The 21,747-nt window shown below is 47.5% G+C and overlaps 6 protein-coding genes across 6 annotated transcripts; 3 read left to right on the top strand and 3 right to left on the bottom strand.

Annotated features, from left to right (window-relative positions):
* Positions 1-1,339: 1,339 nt before the first annotated feature.
* Positions 1,340-2,271, top strand: DFJ58DRAFT_717108 (uncharacterized protein; the record flags this gene model as incomplete). Its single annotated transcript, XM_041384324.1, has 6 exons — positions 1,340-1,360; positions 1,438-1,508; positions 1,557-1,602; positions 1,848-1,940; positions 2,124-2,176; positions 2,229-2,271. 6 exons carry the CDS (start codon positions 1,340-1,342, stop codon positions 2,269-2,271), a joined length of 327 nt encoding a protein of 108 aa, XP_041241990.1.
* Positions 2,272-5,073: 2,802 nt separating this feature from the next.
* On the bottom strand, positions 5,074-6,648 carry DFJ58DRAFT_890906 (P-loop containing nucleoside triphosphate hydrolase protein). The gene is made up of 3 exons (XM_041394743.1): positions 5,923-6,648; positions 5,767-5,864; positions 5,074-5,714 (listed from the first exon to the last, which is right to left on the bottom strand). The coding sequence occupies exons 1-3, from the start codon at positions 6,359-6,361 to the stop codon at positions 5,082-5,084; spliced, it is 1,170 nt and encodes a 389-aa protein (XP_041241989.1). The 5' UTR covers positions 6,362-6,648; the 3' UTR covers positions 5,074-5,081.
* Positions 6,649-7,926: 1,278 nt separating this feature from the next.
* DFJ58DRAFT_474380 (P-loop containing nucleoside triphosphate hydrolase protein) lies at positions 7,927-8,737 on the bottom strand (the record flags this gene model as incomplete). The annotated part of the gene is made up of 1 exon (XM_041380556.1): positions 7,927-8,737. A coding segment is annotated over one exon (701 nt), but the record flags the coding sequence as incomplete, so codon positions are not given.
* On the bottom strand, positions 8,683-10,641 carry DFJ58DRAFT_474388 (kinase-like domain-containing protein). Its single transcript, XM_041380557.1, has 11 exons — positions 10,611-10,641; positions 10,387-10,538; positions 10,218-10,341; positions 10,091-10,150; positions 9,835-10,029; positions 9,747-9,777; positions 9,660-9,697; positions 9,390-9,611; positions 9,114-9,336; positions 8,796-9,057; positions 8,683-8,735 (listed from the first exon to the last, which is right to left on the bottom strand). Exons 2-10 carry the CDS (start codon positions 10,389-10,391, stop codon positions 8,885-8,887), a joined length of 1,071 nt encoding a protein of 356 aa, XP_041241987.1. The 5' UTR covers positions 10,392-10,538; positions 10,611-10,641; the 3' UTR covers positions 8,683-8,735; positions 8,796-8,884.
* Positions 10,642-11,627: 986 nt separating this feature from the next.
* On the top strand, positions 11,628-14,093 carry DFJ58DRAFT_842992 (uncharacterized protein; the record flags this gene model as incomplete). The annotated part of the gene is made up of 14 exons (XM_041392903.1): positions 11,628-11,658; positions 11,793-11,868; positions 12,037-12,178; positions 12,240-12,392; positions 12,443-12,499; positions 12,536-12,650; positions 12,683-12,782; positions 12,860-12,876; positions 13,171-13,283; positions 13,462-13,487; positions 13,608-13,701; positions 13,871-13,895; positions 13,954-13,964; positions 14,016-14,093. 14 exons carry the CDS (start codon positions 11,628-11,630, stop codon positions 14,091-14,093), a joined length of 1,038 nt encoding a protein of 345 aa, XP_041241986.1.
* Positions 14,094-14,680: 587 nt separating this feature from the next.
* Positions 14,681-15,790, top strand: DFJ58DRAFT_474296 (uncharacterized protein). The gene is made up of 3 exons (XM_041380555.1): positions 14,681-14,824; positions 14,871-15,317; positions 15,373-15,790. Exons 2-3 carry the CDS (start codon positions 14,927-14,929, stop codon positions 15,504-15,506), a joined length of 525 nt encoding a protein of 174 aa, XP_041241985.1. The 5' UTR covers positions 14,681-14,824; positions 14,871-14,926; the 3' UTR covers positions 15,507-15,790.
* Positions 15,791-21,747: the final 5,957 nt, after the last annotated feature.

Here is a 21,747-nt window from a genome sequence, read left to right as displayed (position 1 = left end):
AGAGCATCAGTGAAACGGCGCACCCGAGCGGTCATAGCAGGAAATCAGGTCCCCAACCAGCGGTTGATCTGAACAATTTTAATCCCCTCTCTCACTGGAATAGAAAAAATTGAATACATGTTGGATTAATTCCTAGAGTATGGTGCACTCCGTATCTCAAAGCACTCACAAAAGGCATGGGTATATAGATTTTCAACAGCGCGATACCAGTTCTGCCCTAGGCCATAGGAGTGGAGGCTGGAGTAATGATTTTTTGGAGTGCCACTGTCCGTAGAATGCTTGTATATCTGACTTACTAAGTGACGCTGACAGTTATTGAAATGAGGTTTGACGCGACATGTATAGGTGTGACGCGGCATGGATGAGGTCTGACGCGGCCATGACGCGGCATTGACGTGGCACAACTTGATTGACGCGCCTGTGATGCGGCACTGACGCGGCATGTGCTATGCTTGACACGGCATACAAGTGGGCCCTGACGCAGCATAGGAAAGTGTGGAAGTTTACATTAGTACAGAGGCTGCGAATATGTTGGACTTGTCGTGGTGTGAGTAGTGCTTGACCCAGCCTGGCTGAAGCTTGACATGGCATGGTTGGGGGGGCTTGACGTGGTAGTACAGAGTACAGAGGCTCCCGGACTTGATAAAGTGGGGTCGAGACTTGACACAGTGATACGATATTTCACACTGCTGTCTGAAAACAAACGTAGATCGATCAGAGACAATACAATACAAACACAAGAGGCACAGAACATTCCCCAAGAAGTACGAACACGGGCCGCCATGATCAAGCAAATTGGTGAGAGGTGAATGCTGCATTTCAGGGCCTGTACGCAGATGGACACTCATATATTGATCATTAGCGAGGATTCAAAGTGTTTGGAATTCATTTAGAGTGACGTAAGATAGTGTTTGAACATAATCTGTACCCTAGTATTTGTGACGGGGCCACGTCACATAAGACGCGTTACAGGCGCGTCACGACCGCGGCAGGCGCGGCAGGACCGCGTCAATTTCACCTGGCCCAACCCAGGGTACGTAAAGTAAGTACTAGTCTATTTTGCAACACTTCTCTTTTACTCCGTGGTTGACTTGCCTGGAATGTCAGCTCTAGCTTATCTGACAATCCGGCAAATCATTCTCATCCGTCCTCCCTCCAGAATATAGACTTCGCTACATACACTGCTACTACGTACAACTCTCCTGGCAGTCAAGTTCCAAGTGAAGGCCACGGATCGTTCAATCAACTCCCCGTTGGTGCCATTCTACCGCTGGAAGCTTCCATCCTCCCTCGCAATCATCTTCTCGTCCTGTGAACCACATCTGCCAGAATCTACGCTATGAATGGCAAATCCGCCGAAGTCGGCAACATCTTGTTCTAGCTGGTGAGTACCCTTGCTATCTACTGACGTCGTGGTGAATTCTAACTTCCTCAAAGCTTGATGCATTGTACTACGCATTAACCGAGTTCAAGCCCCACTCTGTCATCGACATTGCCACTCTCATCGGGTATGTATTGATCATTCACACTTCCCAACCTGAATTTATTATTGATAGGGCTATGGAAGTCGCGCTGGGTGAGATTTACACTGGTGTTTTCACGGTTCGTTATTTTATCACTACTCGCCGACATGCCATTGACTGAACTTTTGTATTAGACCTCCGATGTCCTTTGGGACCGACTGAGTGTTGCCCGAGAAAGCGAGTACGATCGCTTTTGGCGCATGCCCCTCAACGAGGATTATGGCCTACAGATCTACTGATATAACGCTGACTTGTACAACGTCGGTCATTTATCTTCACGTTAGTCTTGCTTGAACTTGACGTTAATAGTCTTTTGTTTTTTAGGCTGGTGGGAAACCAACAAGTTCATGCACCGCTGCGCTGTTTCTTAAGGCGTTCGTGGATGGCATCGAGGCCAAGGATGGACAGGAACCCTTTGTCCGATGTGCTCACCTTGATATTGCTGGAATATGGAGGTAGGAACTTGTCGCTTGGGAAATCAAATGCAGGACGTATGCCGTGAGCACAAGTGTGATCTAAACAATGGCGTTATTCGGAATGCGTCTTTTATCATGACTGCCTCTCCATTGTTAGTTCCGATCACTGATAATTTCATTGTAGTTCACGCGCCCGATGCCATACCAAGAGAAAGGAATGACTGGATGTCCTGTTCGGTAAGTCATTTCAAACAAGATTTGGGTGATACATTCTAATAGCATCGTTCAGTGCATTGGTCGAATTTGTTAGATGTCTCTCGAGCCAAGGATGAGATTTGCAGAGATGTTTATTGTACACTACGCTAGGCCTCCATTTTGCGCGTTTGCAAAACGTCAATGACCTGAAGGGTGAAATCTGTGTGTAGTAGGATAGAATATTTGATCGAATGATTACTTGATTTGTGGGACTATGCCTAGATCACCAGTGTATTTGACAGCATGGTCATGTAAAGCGTGGACGACACCACCAGCAATGCGCTCAAAGTATTTCAGCATGCAACGCTGATCAGTGTTGTGGTGCTCTTCCCACCTGGAGATCGATTGATCGAAGAAACCCGGGTAATTGTTTGTTCCTTGCCTTCAGGAATAGTCGTGGCAGGCAACTATTGTCCCTGGGCGCTGAATATTCTGTCAGAGTTCAAATGAAGTTCGATCACTCCTGCATACATGCATGCGCATTGGATCACGTTGGGTGATACATCATATAAAGACGAGGGCGCTCTGTAAGATGCTCGATGTTGACAGACTCGATTATATGGGAATAAAACGACAACTGGGCGCTGGAACAGAGTGTACCTAGTCTGGCCATGTCTAAGATGGCGACAACGTTGAGCGACAATTAAGATCAACAGGGAGTGAAATTTGACACTTGATTCATATATATCTAACATCGACTACCGCAATAATATCATCGCGAAGTACGGCTAGATGCCTTGAATTCAGCAAATGCGAGGGACGGATATTAAAAACTAAGAACTTACACATCTCGGCAACTTGACCAGTGCGTCCCATGTGCCATGCGGCTCAAATCAAGCTCGACGCCTCCTCTTGGGATTACCAATGAAGTCCGAGGAGTATAAAATGCATGTCAGGAACCGGGAGGTGACCAGAAAAGGAGTCGACGACTGGGTCCCATCATCCACCCATCAGCCTGCAGCAAGAAAGGGGTCGAATTAGAATCATGATGAAAGATACCCTCAAAAGGTAAGCAGGGTTGCACAGTGCGTGTTCCAACTTGGAGCTAGATGAGAACGAAACGAAGTGTTGGGTGACATGGTGGGATGCTCCTGTGTGTGAGGGGCAGTGCAACCTGTATTCAGAGAGAAATAATTTGCCTCGGTGTACTCCTGACATGCCTGTCCAGATGCTGCATCCCACAGCCGCACCGGACCAGATGCGATGCGAGCACCATCCGGTGAGAACACGACTGACTGGACCCACTCGGTATGCCCGCTGATCACTATCTGGAGTCTGGACAGCCGTCCAGTTCAAATGACGTCCGCAAGCCAGGCAAAGGTTGTTTGGACTGACGCTAAGGTGCAATCAATGAATGATATCGCATTGCAGGTTCGATCAGGTCATGATCACTTATCTGAGTCTCACTGCAGGCTCCACGGTACGCAAATCAAAGTCAATATATGAGGCAGAAGCCGCAGCAATAACACGCGGAAGAACGGCAGTGCGATGAGCGTTTAAGCTGATGATCCTCGTGGTTTCAACAACCAGCTGTCCATACATCCTGTTCTTCTTTCGAATTCCCGTGAATATGTCGCAGAAAAAAGTCGAACACAGATTAGGTTCTCGATCAAAACATCCATTCGAATGAGGCGACATATAGTAACTGGGAGTTTGTAGCACCTGTTATGACTCCGAGTGCACAGTCACATACCCTTATGTAAGCTTCAAACTCCTACACTTCCACAGCCCCCATGCTCCAAGGGCAACATCCCGCAACCTCTCACTACTGCAGTGCAAGTTCGATATTATTGATGCTCGGACTTTGTGTTATGACAACCGATTAAAATAGCTACGCCCGCAGTGATGCGGCAAAATAACTGAGCCCTCTGATTGTCACCCAGCTCGAAGACAGCACTTTTCTTACAATCAACTTCAACCAACGCCACAAGCTCATCGTCCTCAACAACCGCAAGCACCGTCAATTCCAACCCAAAGCATCAGTCTTTTACACTGAGTTGCATCTCAATATGTATTGCACCTGCGGGAGACCACGACACCGTTGATATTTCAAAATAGCTAACGTATCTTAGTACATATAGTGTGTCCTCATTTTTCTGTGCAATCGATATCGGCACCCCGTTTTGTTACTTACAACGAATCATTTCTCCCCATACTAGTCTCCCCGACTTTTCGAGTTGGTCCTCAATACCCCTGCCTCGTACGTTATTAACCTTGTCAGCATAAACTGACACTCATCTGACATCGACCAGTCGATATCTCTTCTGCCCTTGACTTTCCAGCTTCCATCAACTAGGTGCACGTTCATACATCCAACCAATGAACTTGAACGTCCCTTCGATACCCGCGCCCATCCCACCGCTCCTGCTATGTAAAGCACTCGCACGACCAAAGCCCAACCCCTTCTTCGAGGATAAACTCAACTTTTTACAGTCTACCAGGTTCACTTGCCAAGTGTCATCAACGGGACGTTTTCATTTAGTTGCGACCCTATTAATTCCATAGATGCCTTCAACTCTGAATCGGATGAAGAATTCGGTACTCAGTCTTTGACTTAATGATGTAGTACAAACCACGACAGGGAATAAGTAAAAGGGTGGAGTGGAGACAATACGAAAATAAAATGACGCTGACTGTGCATGTTGAACAAGAAAAATATCATGTACGTCGTGATAAAATGAACTCCACTCCACATGAAAATCCGGCAAAGCTTCTAATCTCCCCACTTATTTTGGATGGGGACGGGAGTGTCAAATAAGACCGTGTAAGTCCTGCGCCAACTGTTGTTTCATAGAATCATCTTCGAGGTCTCCAGTAGGATTGAATGTCGAGAATAGACCTCCAGCGTCATCGTGATCGTTTGACTCGATAATGAGAAACTTTGCTGTTATTCACCGGGTAGTACTTTGACCATGAGACGATGCGCATCACGCTCCTGGAACACCCTTAGACCGACTGGTGTCGACTGCATAGTGCTTTGCAATGAGGTTGGGCAAAAGCCAATCTGCTCTGCAGCTGAGTCGTATGGATAGTTTTCGAAATGCATACCATATCTATTGCATTGCTCGGCGTTGGTAATCCACCAACTCTCCATTTCCCGCTCATTCCTCCATCCTTCGACGACGAGGATGATTGGTACTCTCTTATGGCAGATCTCAGAGTAGACCTTGTTATAGGCCTTAACGAAGTTGTAAGGGTGAGTCCTGCTGCGCACGCAGTACACTAGAAGGCCGATGTCATCCGACCTAGAGCCCATGAGCTCACGCAACAGGCTATTCAACAGTTCTTTTGCCTTCACGTCTGGTACTGTGCCTTCGGGCGGCTCATTGAGACCTGGGGTATCAATCAGGACGTATTTCCTGCCGGAAATTTCTACTGGATAGCGTTCAGGGGTAGAAGTGCACCCATGTGCATCATTGAATGTCCTTGCAAGCTGCCTTTGTGCGATTGTGTTGATGAACGAACTTTTCCCAGAGCCAGTCTCGCCGAAGATAACAATGTTTCTTTCCCGTTCGCGCGTCTGCTACATTTTATTAGTAGGCGTGATGTGGCTTGAGAAGTAGGCTTCGTACTTCGGGGCTGCCTGATGATGCGTGTGGAGTTATTTCAATACTACGCTGCGCTTCCAATATAAGAGATATACCCAGGTTATTGATAGCCGGGAGTGTTGCTTTGGAACCGATGTGAGGAGACGAAGATATAGCTTAAGGTGAGGAATGAGGACTTACTGGATTGTCCGCCACGTCCGAGCAGTTGTTCGAAAGTTGTCTCAAACACACATACAGACTCAGGGGGCTCAAACGCATATGCAGGCTCAGGGGGCCCAAACTCGTATAAGGCATGAATTTCGAGGCGCATTTTTTCGGATGTACGGGAGAACATGGACATGAGCCGCCGGAAAAATGTCAGTGGGGGCCCGTGGATGTTGAGAGTTTCATTCCATGAAACATTGTGGTTCGCCTCTGCAGCCTTGATGGTGGTGTTCCACCGACCATTGGAGGTAGAGACACGGACATAATAACCGATGGGCATGGGATCAGATGGAATAGGAAGGTTCATGCCAGCGATCACTGCATGACTGAATGTGAGAATGGGAAGAGGGATGATGTGAGGTGCAGCACTCATACCTTTCAGCGCTAAAACACGTCTGCCATTGATGTTGAACATGACTGGATCAAATATCAATATATAAAGCTGCCTCGATGATCTCTAGAAAGAAGTGGTTGGTGAAGAATATGGAGAAAAGAGTCAGTGGGGTAAGTCTGGACATTTCTCGATGTGAGTAACCAAGCTTTAAGTAACGTCGGGATATGTCACGGAAAGCTGCGCGAGCAAGTTCAAGGCAGTACTGCCGTTATAGGTGTACCAAAGAATGGGGACGCCATACATTGAACTCGGTGCGCCGGCACGTCGATACAACCGTTTGTCTGCAGAGTCTGAGATCTGACTCTGAGGCAGTGTCATAAAGTTAAAGCTTGCACTGCCTTTTGAAGCGGGATTTGAATGGGAGTCTTAAGCTTCCCTGCCACGTGCTTGCCTGTTCTACTTAGCTTTGGTCTTTTACACAATCTGTATACTTATATATGATTGCAGCTGCGAGATGACGTTTACATGTTTGAAAATAATAGCTAGGAGATACATCCATATAACGTATCATATATATATAGTATCCCGTCCCAGGCTGTGCATATCAGCACCCCCAGCCCATCTCCTTCAAGAATTACTTACAATGAACTGTTTCGGCACCGTCGATCATGACATAACCATGTGCGATTAATTCTCTTTTGAGGTGCAGACGAGCCTGTGTGCCATATGGTGGTGTATCTGTCGCGTTCGTCCGAAGATGTGGGTCTAACAGTGCTTCTCGTTTTATGACCCTGACTCGGAGGAGAAACGATGTCGTGGTTACAGACAGGTCAAAAGCCAGGTCAAGCACAGTAATGCGCAACAGAATAGTCAGCGGCGAGAAGGATGGTGGTGGTGGACCTGCTATTCGTGTCACTTGGGCATGCTGTAGCCGCAGGTGCTTAGTTGAGCAGCAGTGCTGCGGTCGGAACCAGGTTGGTTTTCATGATACCCTGTTATCGTGGCTTCTGTTCAAAATTTCAAATTCTGACGCTCCTCCGTTCGTTCCGTCTCATCATCGCTTGCACTGCGCCCAAATCCGTCAATGAGCGGAATTTACTTGAGCCCGGCCCCGACATATATAGGGACAGCAGAGTGCTAGTGAGAGTCGGTCTGGAATGATGAGATCAACATGAGAATTCAGTCACACGCATAGTCAGTGCCTCTGCGAAGTGTGACCAAGGTAGAGAGGAATGCATACATTAAGATTCGATATTCAATGCTCGAGTTGAGTTGCTAATGTGTCACTATTCCAGTTTGGACCAGTATCCTCAGAGACCGCTCGCCCCAAGTAGGGTCACGTTGCCAGCGAACATCAAAATTCCTGCAAAGAAGACCACGCACACCAGCAAGAGTTGGATTTCAAAAGGCGAGGTCGACTTCTACGAGGGTGATTTCAGCACACGGATCTGGGGAAAATGGCACAGGAGTAGGGAGCTGCATGATGGGAAAGGGGACGCTAGAGCTGAACATGTCAGCGTCGCTGGAGCGATAGGCAATTCGGAGGACATGGGCATCGGGGGCGTGTCTGAGTACTAGTGTCGGGTAAGACATCTGATTATGCACTTTACATCGTGCAAGGACACGGATACGTCTGAGGCGAAGCGTGGATGAGTGGAATAAAGAAGCTGGGATTCGGAGGGGGACGAGGAACTTGAACATTTGAACACCCTGCAAGTAATACACGGTACCAGCATAATCTCCTAAGTCTGACGTTTTACTTCCAGTTCGTCATTTGTCTCCTCTTAACAATCCGGCCACCTATCTGCTTCAACCAGTTCTTGTCGACCGCCAAATCCGAGCCGTCGTCAACCGCCAAATCCAAGCATTTGTTCAAAATAAGGTTGCGCAGAATGTTGCCCGACTCTCCAATACGATGAGTGATGTTGTCCGGGAAGCTTGGGTGTTCCCAAAGCGCTGTGACGCAAGCATGGTCTGCGAAATCCATGCCCTCGAATTTTTCCCTGTTGGTATCCCACCAACTCTCCATGCGAGTCTCTTTCTCCAATCCTGTGATGACGACAACAATCGGAACCTTCTTCTGGCAGATTTCAGAGTAGAATTTGTTGTAGGCCTTAACAAGGACGTGGGGGGCAATTGTGCTGCACATACAGTATACCAGAAGGCTGATTCCATCCAACCTAGAGCTCATGCGCTCACGCAACAAATTCTTCAACTGTTTTTCTGCTTTAGTCGCCGGCACTGTGTCCGCAGTCCCTAAGTTGAGACCTGCGGTGTCAATTAGGACGAATCGCTGGCCTGAAATTTCTACTGGGTAGCGTTGAGCGGTAGAAGTGCATCCATGTGCATCGTTGGATGTCTTTGCGAGCTGCGATTGTGCGATTGTGTTGACAATAGAACTTTTCCCTGAGCCGGTTTCACCGAATATAACAATATTTCTTTGCCGTAGGCGCATCTGTTATATTCGATCAGTAAGCTCTCTGCGGTAATGCGTCTCGAGAAGTAGAGCACGTACTTCGTGGTTGCTCAACGATGCGCTTGGAGGTAGCGGTGGTGATGGTGCTGATTGTCTCTGTTCATGTCTCAGGAAGCCAGTCGATCGAACTACTCATGATGATGAAATATATTCGCCTCGACACTTACTCGACATGGATGCAACTTACAAGAATCAGTGCTGAACGCTGTTACGGGACCAGTGCTGAGACTCGGGAGTGATGGCCAAGAATCAGTGTTGAATGATGCATCATCGGGAGGACCGTTAGGTGGGCTGGAAGAATCTTGAAGCTCAGATGAGTGGATGGTTAAAGAAGCACCACGAACTATGCAAGCTGACCTGATGACAAAACCCTACGCATGACGAGGTCAAATACTTCATCTGCTGAAGGCCGAAGTTGAAATTTGAATTGCAGACATTTTTGAATGATGTCCCAATCTGAGTCCATTATTGCAGGGTGGCCAGTGGGGCGCTGCGGACTATGACCTTGGCATATCAGACCATAAACACGCAATTCCAGGTTTTGAGTGATCTCAGACCAAGGGCGCCGACCCGAGAGAATCTTGTTTGATGAGTCCCCAGGCAAACATCTTGTGACCACAACAACCAACTCACTTGAAGCATTACGCAACCAAAAGAGTAGATGTCCGTTTTCGTTTTTTCCAAAGGTAGGTCACCAATATCACTTGTTAGAAGTTCTGGTGCTGCGTAGGGGATAGCACCTGCATGTATCGATGTTGCAGCCAAGTGTAGCTGGCCGAGAAGGGGCAGGACAACGGTGGAGAGACCAAAATCGATTAGCTTCGCCTGGCCTCCCTCGTCGATCAATATATTCGCCTACCGTTTCATTAGTTTTTGAGGATACCCCAGCAGCTCCGGGCTCACCCCTGTTATATCCCCGTGCACGACAGGTACCGAGTGCACTGCACCCATGGTAGGTTACCAAAGCATGAGAAAATATATGAAACTAACAGTAACGCAGTCCAGCACTGACGTCCTTCAACTTCCAACTTCGAGTCAGCCTTGATAAGAGAAAGGGCGTGATAAAAATTCTGCTCACCATGCGTGAACGGTCCAGCATCGTTAGTTCGTTGTGTTGAGATGCCAGGTAGACATTCAACGTGCCGTTGGGAATCCACGGAGTTACTAAGCCGAGCAACTCCGGCCTCCGTCCAAATCCTGTCGCTGTACCCAACAACGGTACAATATTGTCATGGCTTAGTATCATCAAAATGCCAATTTCCCTGTTAATTTTCTGGATGATACAAATGGTATAAGTAGCATGTGCTAATATATCCGGACCTCATAACTCTTACCTTGTTTATTTTTTCTGAATCATAATATTGCTCTGGATATCTGAAGGCCTTGACCGCGACCTTATGTGTTGATCGATTGGTCGGCGTAAGCCAGCGCATGGTAAACGAGTCTAACACGTGGACTGACGACGGCTGAAGTACCATTTGCGTTGTAATTGCATTTCCAGACATCGCCAAATCCACCTCCGTTGACGTGGTCTTGAGTTGTTCGAGTGATAAAGGATGTTAAATCCTTTGGCAAGTCCTCCGCCCTACACGGTTAGTTTAGTAAAGCAGATATTGCGTGCGGCACATACCTCATGCCGCAGTTCCCCTTGTTTATTCAATTAGAGGCCTCGTGAGTAGCAGACGGTCAGAGGATGTGGGTCGGATTCAGTTGCTAGTACTTAGTCGTAGTAGGCCAAGGCCAAGATGCGAGGATGTGCGGCTAAATAATTCGGGTTAGTCACTGATCTTGTTTAACCACCGGATTCCGCGAGTTGACACGTGAGTTCCTCGGTCCGATGAAATGAAAACGTACGCCACGAACATGGGGAACTATGCAGGTTTTAATAATGTGCCATTCAGGAGCAACTATCGCCTTCGAAATTTGACACGGAGAATCATGTTCTCGATTTGTAATCGTTCGAGTGTTACAGTACGTCAGTAACACAACACCATTCGAATTCGCCACATTGTCCGTCTCACTGCCCAACTTGTATTGTATGCCAAACATACACTATCTATCTTGCAGTGTGCTAAACGATCGATATCATCTGGATACGAGCAGCAAGCTAGCGGTATCTATCTCAATATTCTGGTTCATGCCGACCAGCCATCGACAACATGTGAATACACGTACGTGGAGCTCACACTCGTTTCTCCTCTGAGTCCTCTCCTCGTCCACAACGTTCTTCCAATGTCTCTTTCTCATCACGGATGTAGAAGATCGAGGCTTGCAAAGACCAGAACTTGTTGGAAGCTCACGGGAATTTTTGGTCTCCAGTCTCCGGCACCTTCCACGCATTCGGACGCTCCTGTGAAACAACATTGGTTGGGCCCCGATCGACAGATCGTTGTTGATCAGTCTGAGTGAAATGGGCAATAAGTAGATCGAGAAAGGATGGTCCTAACAACAGCTCATACCCTTAGCCACAAGCCTCAGGGCAAACTCCAACCTGCTCCAACGTTGACTTCAAGCGCGAGACATTCAGGGCACCATGGATTCAGAGTTCCGGGAAAGCTCTTGCAGATCGTAAACATGACGGGCCGACGACGTGACTGAACTTGCTATGAGATAAGATTGAGTAGCTCAGCGTTTGAGACGTTGCGAAGACAAGCTTTGAAATTTTGCAGCCACTTGCCACGACGCACATCGGACTTCTAATTCTCTGAGTCTTGTCGTCATCATTGACAACCACCACCGCCCCAAGTTCATCGTCCTTTTACACCGAGTCGCGTTTCACACGTGCCCAACGCATATATAGCTTCACTCCAGTAATACAACCGCAGCAACGTCACGTTTGAGGAGTTCATTCGAGGTTAGTAATGCACGAATATGGAAGGCGACAATGATAGGAAGCCCATAGGTATGCACCCAACCTCGAGTCCCCTCACTACCTGCAGTTGTTCGATAATCGTCTTCTATTAGCAACAATGTAGTCCAACTTTGGAGTATCGTTCATTTCGTTATCTCGAATCTGGCGACCATGGTCTTCTTCAGATCCACCAACCAACCAAGACATTGTAGAAGCAGTCGTCCTTCTTCAGAAGTTGAAGCAGTTTTACCTCCCACCCCTGTAAGTCGTGTTCTCTGGTAGCAGCCTGAGCTTCTACTGACTACATAAAACGCCGACAGCAATCATGAGAAAACTGCGCAGGGATATTGCCATCTCGGATTTTGAGCACATCCACACAAGGCTTGACCGGGTGAACTAAACACTGGTTCGGATGATGGATGATTCCAGGATCCGTCTCGAGCAACGGCTTGACTCTGATTCCGTCGGGCAGAGGCTCCAACATATGGAGCAGACATTGGAACCTCAACCAAGTGAGCGTCGACAGCGGTTCGGCCACCCAGAGCAGTCACCGATTGAAAACCCGCACTGGGTATGATAATTTTGATACTTCGACAATTGCTGCTCATGTCAATAACGTAGTTTTATGACAGGAACCATCCTTTCAATATATTCCGAACGTCGATGTACAACATCTAATCCTGCTCAATTGGCATCTGGTCGAGCCACTTGTTCAAGTGATCCATCCAGCATTTCGTACAGAGTCGACTAGTACTATGGATAGTTCATGGCGACTTGGAATCATGGTAATGGCACTCGTTTTTCCTGAGCTAATCGTTACATGGGCTATCCCCAGTTGCTCAGCGCTCGTTATGTTACAAGGCAGTTCAATGACTCGGGCAACGTCCCCAGGGTGAGTCATGCTCTCCAGTTTGTTCGTGCGATTCAGTCCGTGCTACTAGCTAACGAGCGTACCAGAACATCTGTAGAGCAATATGAAGTTTCGCTCGACATCTTGTCTTGCATCCATGCCCGCATCGAAGTTCCCACACAACATTCTGAAGGTGAGTTATTTGCACTTTGTTTTCTTCTTCAGTAGCTCATATGTATTCCCGCAGCAGGATATGCGGGTACTCGGACCCTTGCGGAGTGATCCAAAACAGGGATGAAGGCTTGTTTTTCAGAGCAATCTCAAGGTAAGTCTCACTTTAAATCATTTGTTCATTTGCGGCTCATTTGCATCCGTGGATCATACATGGACTCAGCCATACAGCTTCTTTGCGCTCACGGGTAGTTTCACACTCAATGTGAACGGGGAACTCTACCACAGCCTGACGAAGTACTCAAGCTGATGCGTGAATGGTGAATGGTGCATTGATGTCCTAACGACTGGCTTCTCCGGCGCCTCTGAAGACGATCGGCAATGCCCGTGGAGATCGTTGCAGTCTTTGACCCACTTCCTCGACTCGTTGCCCATAAGTATTCCCCATAACGCTAGAGTTTCAACATTTCGATGGCAGTACACACCAGAATAGCGAGGAAGGCATTACTCTTGCGTTCATTATGTCAACCGGTGATATTCAGGCAAGGGCATCCTGACGTTTGAAAATGAAGGTGTAAATTTTCTCGTGCGGTGTGATGGAATGTACAATGAAATAATTTCATCACCAACCATTCAGGAGAAAACCCTTGACGTGGTGAGTTACCAGGACCAGGAAACGCGCACGCCAAATGAAGCATAGGCGGTTACGGAGACGCTCAATCACTATGATATGCACGAAGGACACGCAAGACTAACACTCATAGCCACTCCAGGATTGCTAAGAAAGAAGAATCGTGATCGGCTGAAAACTCCTCATTGAACCAACGACCCAGTTTGACGGTAGTTGGTCGAAGAAAAGGTAAATTAAATCCTGCCGTTGAACACGCGTTAGGCCTGGATCATCACTGTCGACTGCACGAAAGGTGCTTATCATTGACGCTATTAGAACAGACGCTCATATGTATATGTACACGTTTAGTTGGACCTCATCAAACCCATTCTTGAGGCGCCAGAAAGCCTTCGATGCTGTGGTGATCGACTTGAGGGCGCCGATGAGTGGATACACTGACAAGGTGTGGTTCATTTAGGTAGAATACTCCGGGTGTCTCAAAGGGTGTCGTTTGTTCGAGCATATACAATCTAGCCCGTGACAAGCCCTCGTCCAGCCCTTGACAAACTGCAATCAGCACGACATTTCATAGGTTACTCGTGATAGCCACGCCTACCTTCATTGTGTGAGAGATTTCGCTTGTAAATCTCGTCGCAGGTGTGCAGCAAATGCGCCAGTCTCAAAGTCCCAGTTTTTGAATATTGATCTGATCTAGGAAGTCGACAAGTGAGTGGCACTGAATTACATGTGAGTTAGGATACGAACCGTTTCGAGTAGAATGCACCTTGCGATCGTCCGAGGGAGAAACTCCAAGGATATTCATCTCTACTAGGCGATATTCATCCGGCTGCATGAAGTCTGGTTGTGCTCTATTAAAAGCTCACCAGGTGGAATTATCGTGGTAGATATATAGAAGTCTGCGATTGGAATAATGAAACATTAGTTTTCAAGTTGAAGGCATATAACGACGCGAACCATTATCAGCCTTTGGAATCTCTTGTGTATGTTGCAGCAGTGGGGCCGACACATGCCAGTGCAGCCGCATGTACACTTCATTACCGCGATTCAGTTTAACATAGGGTTACAAGGCAAGCACCACAACTCAACACAGCCGTCAGTTAGCGGTGAAAGACAGAGGGGGCGCAGTCACTGGTAGACTACCGGTCAGGACTCCTGCGAATCAAAGAATGTCAAAGTTCGAACAAAGAATCGACATGCTCATCGACAAGCACTGCCACCGTGAGATAGCGACTTGAAGGAGTTTTCAAGAGTGTGTTATATTATTGGGGGCAGATGGACCGCTGCAGTGTGGTTCGTTTGAGCTCACTGACAGCCCGATGAAGAAGTTGGAGAATCATAGATTAAAGTACTTGAATTGCGAATTTGCACTGCGGCTACTTGCCATGGCACTAGTAACATATATGTAAGGACGGAACGTTAACGTTTGCCATGATCCCGCGGAACCAATTCGCGTCCACCTCGCGCCTGAGCTCCACCTGCATTCCAATCACTCAAACGCTCCCGATCGGAAGTAGTTGCATTATGCACATTCATTAACTTCCTTGTCACAGTGCTGCGAATATCAGGCAAGCCAGGCCCTCAATCATTGTACATTTTACTGATGCCTACCAGTAAAATACAAATAGTGAACAAGATGCGTGCGATACACCCCAAAGTGACATCCAATAATGCGCTTACTAGTAGTACTTTTCTGCATCTTCTTCTACCTCTTTGGAGTGATCCAAGCTACACCTACAACAAATACAACAAATACAATTACTGGCGACAGTTTTAAAGCCCCATCATTCACGACAAGAACTCGATGGACAATCGTCTCCAGCTCCGTTCTCACTATATTTGCGTGTATCTACACCGCCATTCACCCTAATATTCCGAGTCCCAAAGACAACACCCTTCATATCCTACGGCGGCGACTTGGGATCATGATAATGGCACTTCTCGCTCCAGAACTAATTGTCGCATGGGCTATGCGTCAGTCGTTCAGTGCTCGTCAGGTTACAAGACAGTTCAAGGAATCGGGGTATCCCAGCGTTGGTCCGAAGTCGGAGTCTCATGAAGGCGAGTTGTACTTTTGGAAATTCTACATCTCATAACTTACAACACATGTCCTTAGAAAAGGAATCTGTTGAAGTACCTCAGCCTCGCCCACCTCAGGCAGGACATTTCGGTGCCTATAAAGGGTCTATCAGACCCGGTTTCTATGTTGTGGGAAACACGTCTGCAAGACCCACCCACCTTCCTATCTAATAATAGCTTACATATAGGATTAGCTCCTGCGCCTCCAGCGACCCTCCCACGAGCCTATAGCACCTCCCGATGACCTCCCGTCCTTGATTTTGTAGCTTTTGGTGGCTCATTGGTGGGCTCTGGTCTTGTAGGGTCATCTGGTAGGCCTGGGAGTTTCTATTTATGTATCATAACTAATAATCAAAGTACTTGGCACTGTCTGGCGTCTGTAATATGTACTATGGTCCTTGTGCAAGTTGACGCATTCTTCTCGCCATGACCCCAACCAAATCCCTCAATACTCGTAAAGCTCAGCTCGTTTCCTTTGGCCTTGGGCAACACTTTGTAAGCCCGAGGAAAGCCAGAGATAAAAGGAAAACTCAAACACTGGTCGAGTTACCTGGTGCAGAACTCAAGCGGCGTCGCCTACTTGCTCAAATACAACGACTATTGGATCATGCACCCCCCCAAACAGGGACTTCTCATTGTACTGTGTTGGGTGATCATGCTGGTGGAATCAATCACACGAGCATTCTTGATGACTTGGAATTCACAGGCACTGATATTGAGACATCGGAAGAAACGGTTTCTGATAGGCCCGCAGATTTGGGGCGCAATCCTCACAAGCGGCGTATTCTCCCCGATAACCCGACAAATATGTTATACGAAAACTGGCGAAAGCTCATACCCACCCTCGTGGACCCGCAATTGAAGTATCATGCCCGCACTATTGGCCAAGGCTTGGAGAAGACTTGCAAAGTGATCTCAGCATGTGCGACTCTCACCTGCGCACAGAAAAAGACCAGTTTATTGTGCCTATTCTTTGACAGTAAGTACTCATGCTTCTGGCCCATTGGATGAGCTAACGAGTGCAAAACGTACCAACAGGATTTGAATCAATCGATGTACTCAGCTGTGAATGCTCCAGCCTTCCGCAGGCCCTCCTTCATCATGGGCTATTCCCTACCGCACCTTCACAACCTCGTATGGCGGTATCTGTTGATCTACTTTCATTTTATCGCGCACTTTTCGAGCGGTCTTGTGACGCTATCAATGCTCTCGCATCGGCTCTTAAAACACACTATTCACGCCGAGGTTTTCAAGTGACTGACTCGCAGGTAAGATACTAGTATATCCATATGACATATCACGTTACTAAACTAGCTCAAAGGGTGACGTTGTGCAGGAACCATTTCGTCGTGGCCTAGGTTACGCCGTACAGTGGTACGACGTCCTTCAGGTCGAAGTTGAACGGCAAGTGGACGCAGGCCTTCAACGAAGTCGAGACTATGTGGCAAGCCACCGGCCCCCACCACCACCTACTGTAACCAATGAAGAAAGTTTGACATCAACTGTCTTACACTTTGGCCGATGTGCTCCACTTATCGCACAGCGCTGTCCAGCATGCTTTGGTGGGACACTGTATGGCAGACCCGTCGATCAAGGTGGGGACATACATGTTGCTACGGATGGCAACTTTCATCATCGTCACCGACGTTCTGCGGGTGACTGTCCTCGCTTCTATGAACCAACTTATTTCCTTTCGAAACAGTTTGTTGATGCGGTCGGGCGCCGAATTGATGCACAACGTAAACGACCTCCGAAGCTACGCACATCCCTTGTGCCTGATGAAGCTATTGATCAATGTGAGAGTGCATACGAAGCAGCCGATGGGAAGAAACAAAAGGCTGCGATGGACAGCTTCGACGACACAGGAATAATGGCCCTCATTTGCCGTCATGACATTCCCTTATTTTTTGCTAATATCGACTCTCCTGGAGAGCAGCAGAAATATTCGGTAGCACTGATAGAACACCTGTTCACATTACTCCCTCCTCAAGCCACGGTTGTTACGCTCTATGATGTAGGCTGTGTTCTCGCTCGGTCGCTTTCAAAGGTATGTACACGGTTGTAATCAGATTTGTTCGCTATTCATTCGCTATTCATTCACTAATTATTTTCAGTTTGAGATTCTCCCCCCTGAAGTTGTCTCACGTCTGCGCTTTGCGACTACGGCTATGCATGCCTATGGTCATGAATGGGCCTGTCAGCTGGTGCACAATCCACGGATTTGCATAGGCCTTGGCTTATCTGATGGCGAGGGGACTGAACGGTTATGGTCGCGATTCGTTCGCTTGATTGGTGTAGAAAGGTCATCATCAGTGCGTTACATTTTGTTCTTCCAAACAATATACTAACTATTTTGAGTCACTTAGCGCCAGCGCCGTCTTTGGTTAATCGACCGTCAAGCCACTGCGATAGGGTCAGAAATGAAAGCGGACCTTGGAGACTGGATCAGACGCCGTCTCAATCGGGGCATTAAGGCCCAGGGCTCTGCTGCCCTCGACATCATTGACCGCTGTGAAACGTCTGTGGATGACTTGCAGGCTCAGTGGGCTGACCAACGACAAGCCCAGCTCTCGATTCGTGCTCGTGAGCAAGCCTATGATATGCACGCACTGAATACTGATGCTGATTGTTTCTAGATGCTCCTGCTCGCCTCAGGAAGGAGCTAGACACCGTTCTCGCTCTACAGGCCGACTTGGACGCGTCAGAACGAGCCCTGCAGACTACTAGGACTATGCTGGAGAAGGAGACAGCGTCCAATGACACCCTCGATGCCCTCGAGAGCCTCCAAAGAGGCCACGATCGTCTCATGACTAAAGTCGAAGCATTATACTCTTCTCTTAATGTTCATGATAGATTCCCCGAGCTCAATGGAGTTAGTCTCGACTTCGTCCGTGTCCTTCTCATGACACGTGATCTCAAGATCAATATTCGAAAGCGCGCTATCGCCAGCTTCTTTGAATGGGATAAACTTGATCGTGCTGTGGGCGGGTCCCACCAAGCATTAGGTAACTCTTCGCGTATACTGTTCCTCCATTCTAACTTTATTGTTCAGGGACGAAACTTCATCAACACACTCGCAAAGCTATAGCCAAACGCCAACCTGCTCTCATGACGGCAATCCGAAAGTTCAATTCTTACTGTGAGCGATTAGAGTCACTCTACAATCCTGCTTGGAATATCCCACTTCCTACTCCTCTCCCGACAAAATTAGCTGAACTACGTGGCGACCAGACATTAATGCAGGATGTCTGGGTTACACCCTCAATTGGAGAGGTACCTCGATGGTTGGAAGACTCAGACATCAGGGACGGAATTCGTGCCCTTCTTAAACGTGACCGGTGCAGGGAGGAGCAAAAACGCTTAGGCATGGAGGCTGACAATTTGTGTCGTTTCTTTGAAGAGGAGCTGACAGCATTGGAGCTTTCAATCCGATTGTCCGAAAGTATGGTTCTCATTACCAATTCATTCAAGGTTCATTGACGAAATTTCTTATTTATAGATGAGCGCTTCCTCATTCCATTACAACAGAAGCGCTCACATTTTCTCAGACTTCAGGTGCGATGGTCAAATGCATTAGCATCTTCGGTTCGGTTTAGCAGCCGTGCAAAAGAGGCACTAGATAGGGCTATAACCTACTCTGGAGGTCCTCTCAGTCCCTCTTTTCATTTGACCAGTGTGACGGTGCAGGATCCTGTTCCCGAGGACGGGCCAACACTGCTCGAGGCAGATGATACCATGAAGGTTGAGCCCGAGCAAGCTGCCCTTGCCGACATTTTGGAAGGTGATAGTGCTGGAGCAGAGTTCAATGAAGATCAAGACGTAGCGTCTAATCTTTGTGCTGACATAGTGTGGGATTGCCCCGAGGTACGTCGATATCGTTGATAGGCCCAGAGTATCACTAATGTATTAGTAGGGTCTCCTAATTGATGATTTTCATGCCCCATTTCAAGATTCGCACGTCATCGTGTCTGGATGCGCAGCTACTAGAACCACGGCGTCAACTGGAGGCTTCCCCTGCCAAGTATTCGAGCCGAGAGACATAGCTTTTCTCACTCGTCCGACTGCGTTTCTTAACGACGTATGTATCAATGGTTGTGCCGTCCTTCTGCAAATGGACATGCCCAATCCCACTGTAGCTGTCTTCTCTACATTTGATCTTCCTCGCATTCGCTATAATGCAGCTGATGATATGCTCTGGCGCAATACATCGTGGATGCGTTATTGGGAGAAAGATGTGTGGGTTCTACCAATTCATAGGCCATCTGGTGTCGGCCATTGGGTTGTTTGCATCATCTACTTGTCAAGAAAGGAGCTTCATCTCTTTGATAGTCTAGCTGAACGGAAACCATGGAAACAAGATGTCAAAGTTGGTTCGCTTTCACTTTCGTGCGATGTTCATTTTGATGGATTTGCAGGATGTCATGAAATTTATTTGTCGACTTCTGATGGTGGCCCGTCAACGAGACAAGAACGTTCATGTTGATCTGGACGGATGGGCAGCTCGTCCGTTGAGTGTAAGTTCAATGACATTTCTCACATCTAAGTGTTCCATTTTTGATGATTTACGCAGGTCAAACCTCTTCAGACTAATGGTTATGATTGTGGTGTATGGGTATTAGCGACAATCATTGCTGTCCTACGCGGACGACAACTTACGCAACTTCAAGAGGACGGGATGAGCAATCTCCGACATTATCTACGTTCTCGTGTACTTTCTATGCCAGTATCCTAGCGTGCATGGAGGGTGGAGCCAAGTTGAATTAAAGTAGTACAATGTCTAAACATATGGATTCTTTCCAGTAATTAGCAAGTCCTTCTCCGTTTGATAATTTACGATCCTTCGTGCTACCCACTGGCAGTAGCATTCAGCCATGATCTTGTGTCTCCGAGTCACACTTGCCTGCAAGCGGGAAACACAAGTGTGAAGTTCATTCCAGCCTGCACTCAAACTCTTCTGCATGTCTCGAATCTCTTTGAGAAGCCTGTCACTCTCTCCCATACTATACATGGCTGTGCGGTGTGCACAAGATTCCCTTTCAACCCGCAAATAACGTCCATGCATCACATCAACGAGATTTTGTGTGAAACGCTCTTCCTCTGGAGAGTCGGGTGGATTGGGGAAATTGTAAGGAGGTGGTTTGTCCCATTGCAAGAGGTCGGATTCGTCGATCAAGTTTGAACCGGCAAGGGATTGGTGAAAGAGATAAGAATTAGGAAGGGGGAGAGCCGCAAAGTGAAACAAGGAAGATGTCAGAGGTGCTTCAGACAGGATCTTGAATGTATGAGGTCCGCGTCGACCATGACGCTTGGCGTAGGCACAAGCATTCTGAGCTTGCCTCGCCATTTTGCCTCTATAATAGCGAAAACATGTGAATCAAACCTAGACAAGATTTTTATAATGCTCACCGTTGTGACTGAGAATATGTTACTCTATGTCTTTGTGAGGCAGCTGCTTTCTCGTCTAATGTGAGGTATTTTGCTCGCCTGCCCATGATAATTGGATGAATCGTGACGATGGTACATACCAAGATCATAGTCGCTATGAAGTTCGTACTACTGTGCTGCCCTGTTAGTTAGAGAAATGCAATACAACCATTAGCCATGGAGTTTTCTTTCAAAATCTGGTATTAACACAATGGGGCGTGCTGTTAGAGCCCATGAGGCTAGTTCAGATACCTTGAATCCTAGAGAATGCCTGTATGTTTGTCTTTTTTACTCAGTACGATTTATATATTCAAGCTGATTGGCTCACAAATATCATTACACCTTGCGGGAGCCCTGCAGGAGCCTCTATTGAGCCTCTGGACAAACTCGTAACTTTGGCAGCGATACCCGTATCTACTATATATGAAGGCTTCTCTTCGAAAGAGGTTTCTTCTCCTCTGAGTCTGCATCTGATTTCATATCATCGTCTGAGTAGATAACCTCCCCTTTTGTGGGTTCCGAATCCTTTGCCTAGATATTGCGTGAAATAAGGGAGTATCAATCACGTACTCGACATTGCCAAAAGGCTCATCCTCCTCTTGCTTCACCGTGTCAGAGTTCCCACTAAGTTCATGTATTATACAATTTCATAGATTCACAGAGGGCAGGTAGGATTAGACGAGAAGCCACATGGAGGGTAACCAAGCTTGGATATCAATCTAAAAGAGTGTAAAAAGTTCAAGGGTGAGGTAATGAGCGAAACGCTAAGGTGATGTACGGCCCAGCAGGAATATTAAATACTAAATAACAAACTAGAAGAGGTGAAGGGGGAACGACAATGGAGAAACACCCTCAAATGCAAGCATCACGACACTCACTGGCGCCAATCAAAAGAGCGTGAATTGTTTGAGGGCGAGGTAACGAGCGAGACACCAAGGCGACCCAGCAAGAATACTGAATGCCAAACTAAAAAGAGGCGAAGAGAGAA

Source organism: Suillus subalutaceus (assembly GCF_016647625.1).
Source record: "Suillus subalutaceus strain FC151 chromosome Unknown DFJ58scaffold_81, whole genome shotgun sequence".
NCBI classification, from domain to species: domain Eukaryota; kingdom Fungi; phylum Basidiomycota; class Agaricomycetes; order Boletales; family Suillaceae; genus Suillus; species Suillus subalutaceus.
This window is presented reverse-complemented; position numbering and strand designations above follow the sequence as displayed.

What these genes read in the sequence shown, in the direction of transcription:
- DFJ58DRAFT_474296 (XM_041380555.1), top strand. Translation starts at nt 14,927, where the DNA reads ATGCGCTTACTAGTAGTACTTTTCTGCATCTTCTTCTACCTCTTTGGA. An exon ending in GAAGTCGGAGTCTCATGAAG is followed by an intron (nt 15,318 to 15,372) that starts GCGAGTTGTACT and finishes ACATGTCCTTAG; the next exon opens with AAAAGGAATCTGTTGAAGTA.
- DFJ58DRAFT_890906 (XM_041394743.1), bottom strand. Translation starts at nt 6,361, where the DNA reads ATGTTCAACATCAATGGCAGACGTGTTTTAGCGCTGAAAGGTATGAGT. An exon ending in CGGACGTGGCGGACAATCCA is followed by an intron (nt 5,865 to 5,922) that starts GTAAGTCCTCAT and finishes TCGGTTCCAAAG; the next exon opens with CAACACTCCCGGCTATCAAT. An exon ending in CATCATCAGGCAGCCCCGAA is followed by an intron (nt 5,715 to 5,766) that starts GTACGAAGCCTA and finishes AAAATGTAGCAG; the next exon opens with ACGCGCGAACGGGAAAGAAA.
- DFJ58DRAFT_474388 (XM_041380557.1), bottom strand. An exon ending in ATTCAGAAAAAATAAACAAG is followed by an intron (nt 10,030 to 10,090) that starts GTAAGAGTTATG and finishes TGTATCATCCAG; the next exon opens with AAAATTAACAGGGAAATTGG. An exon ending in TGCACGGGGATATAACAGGG is followed by an intron (nt 9,612 to 9,659) that starts GTGAGCCCGGAG and finishes ATGAAACGGTAG; the next exon opens with GCGAATATATTGATCGACGA.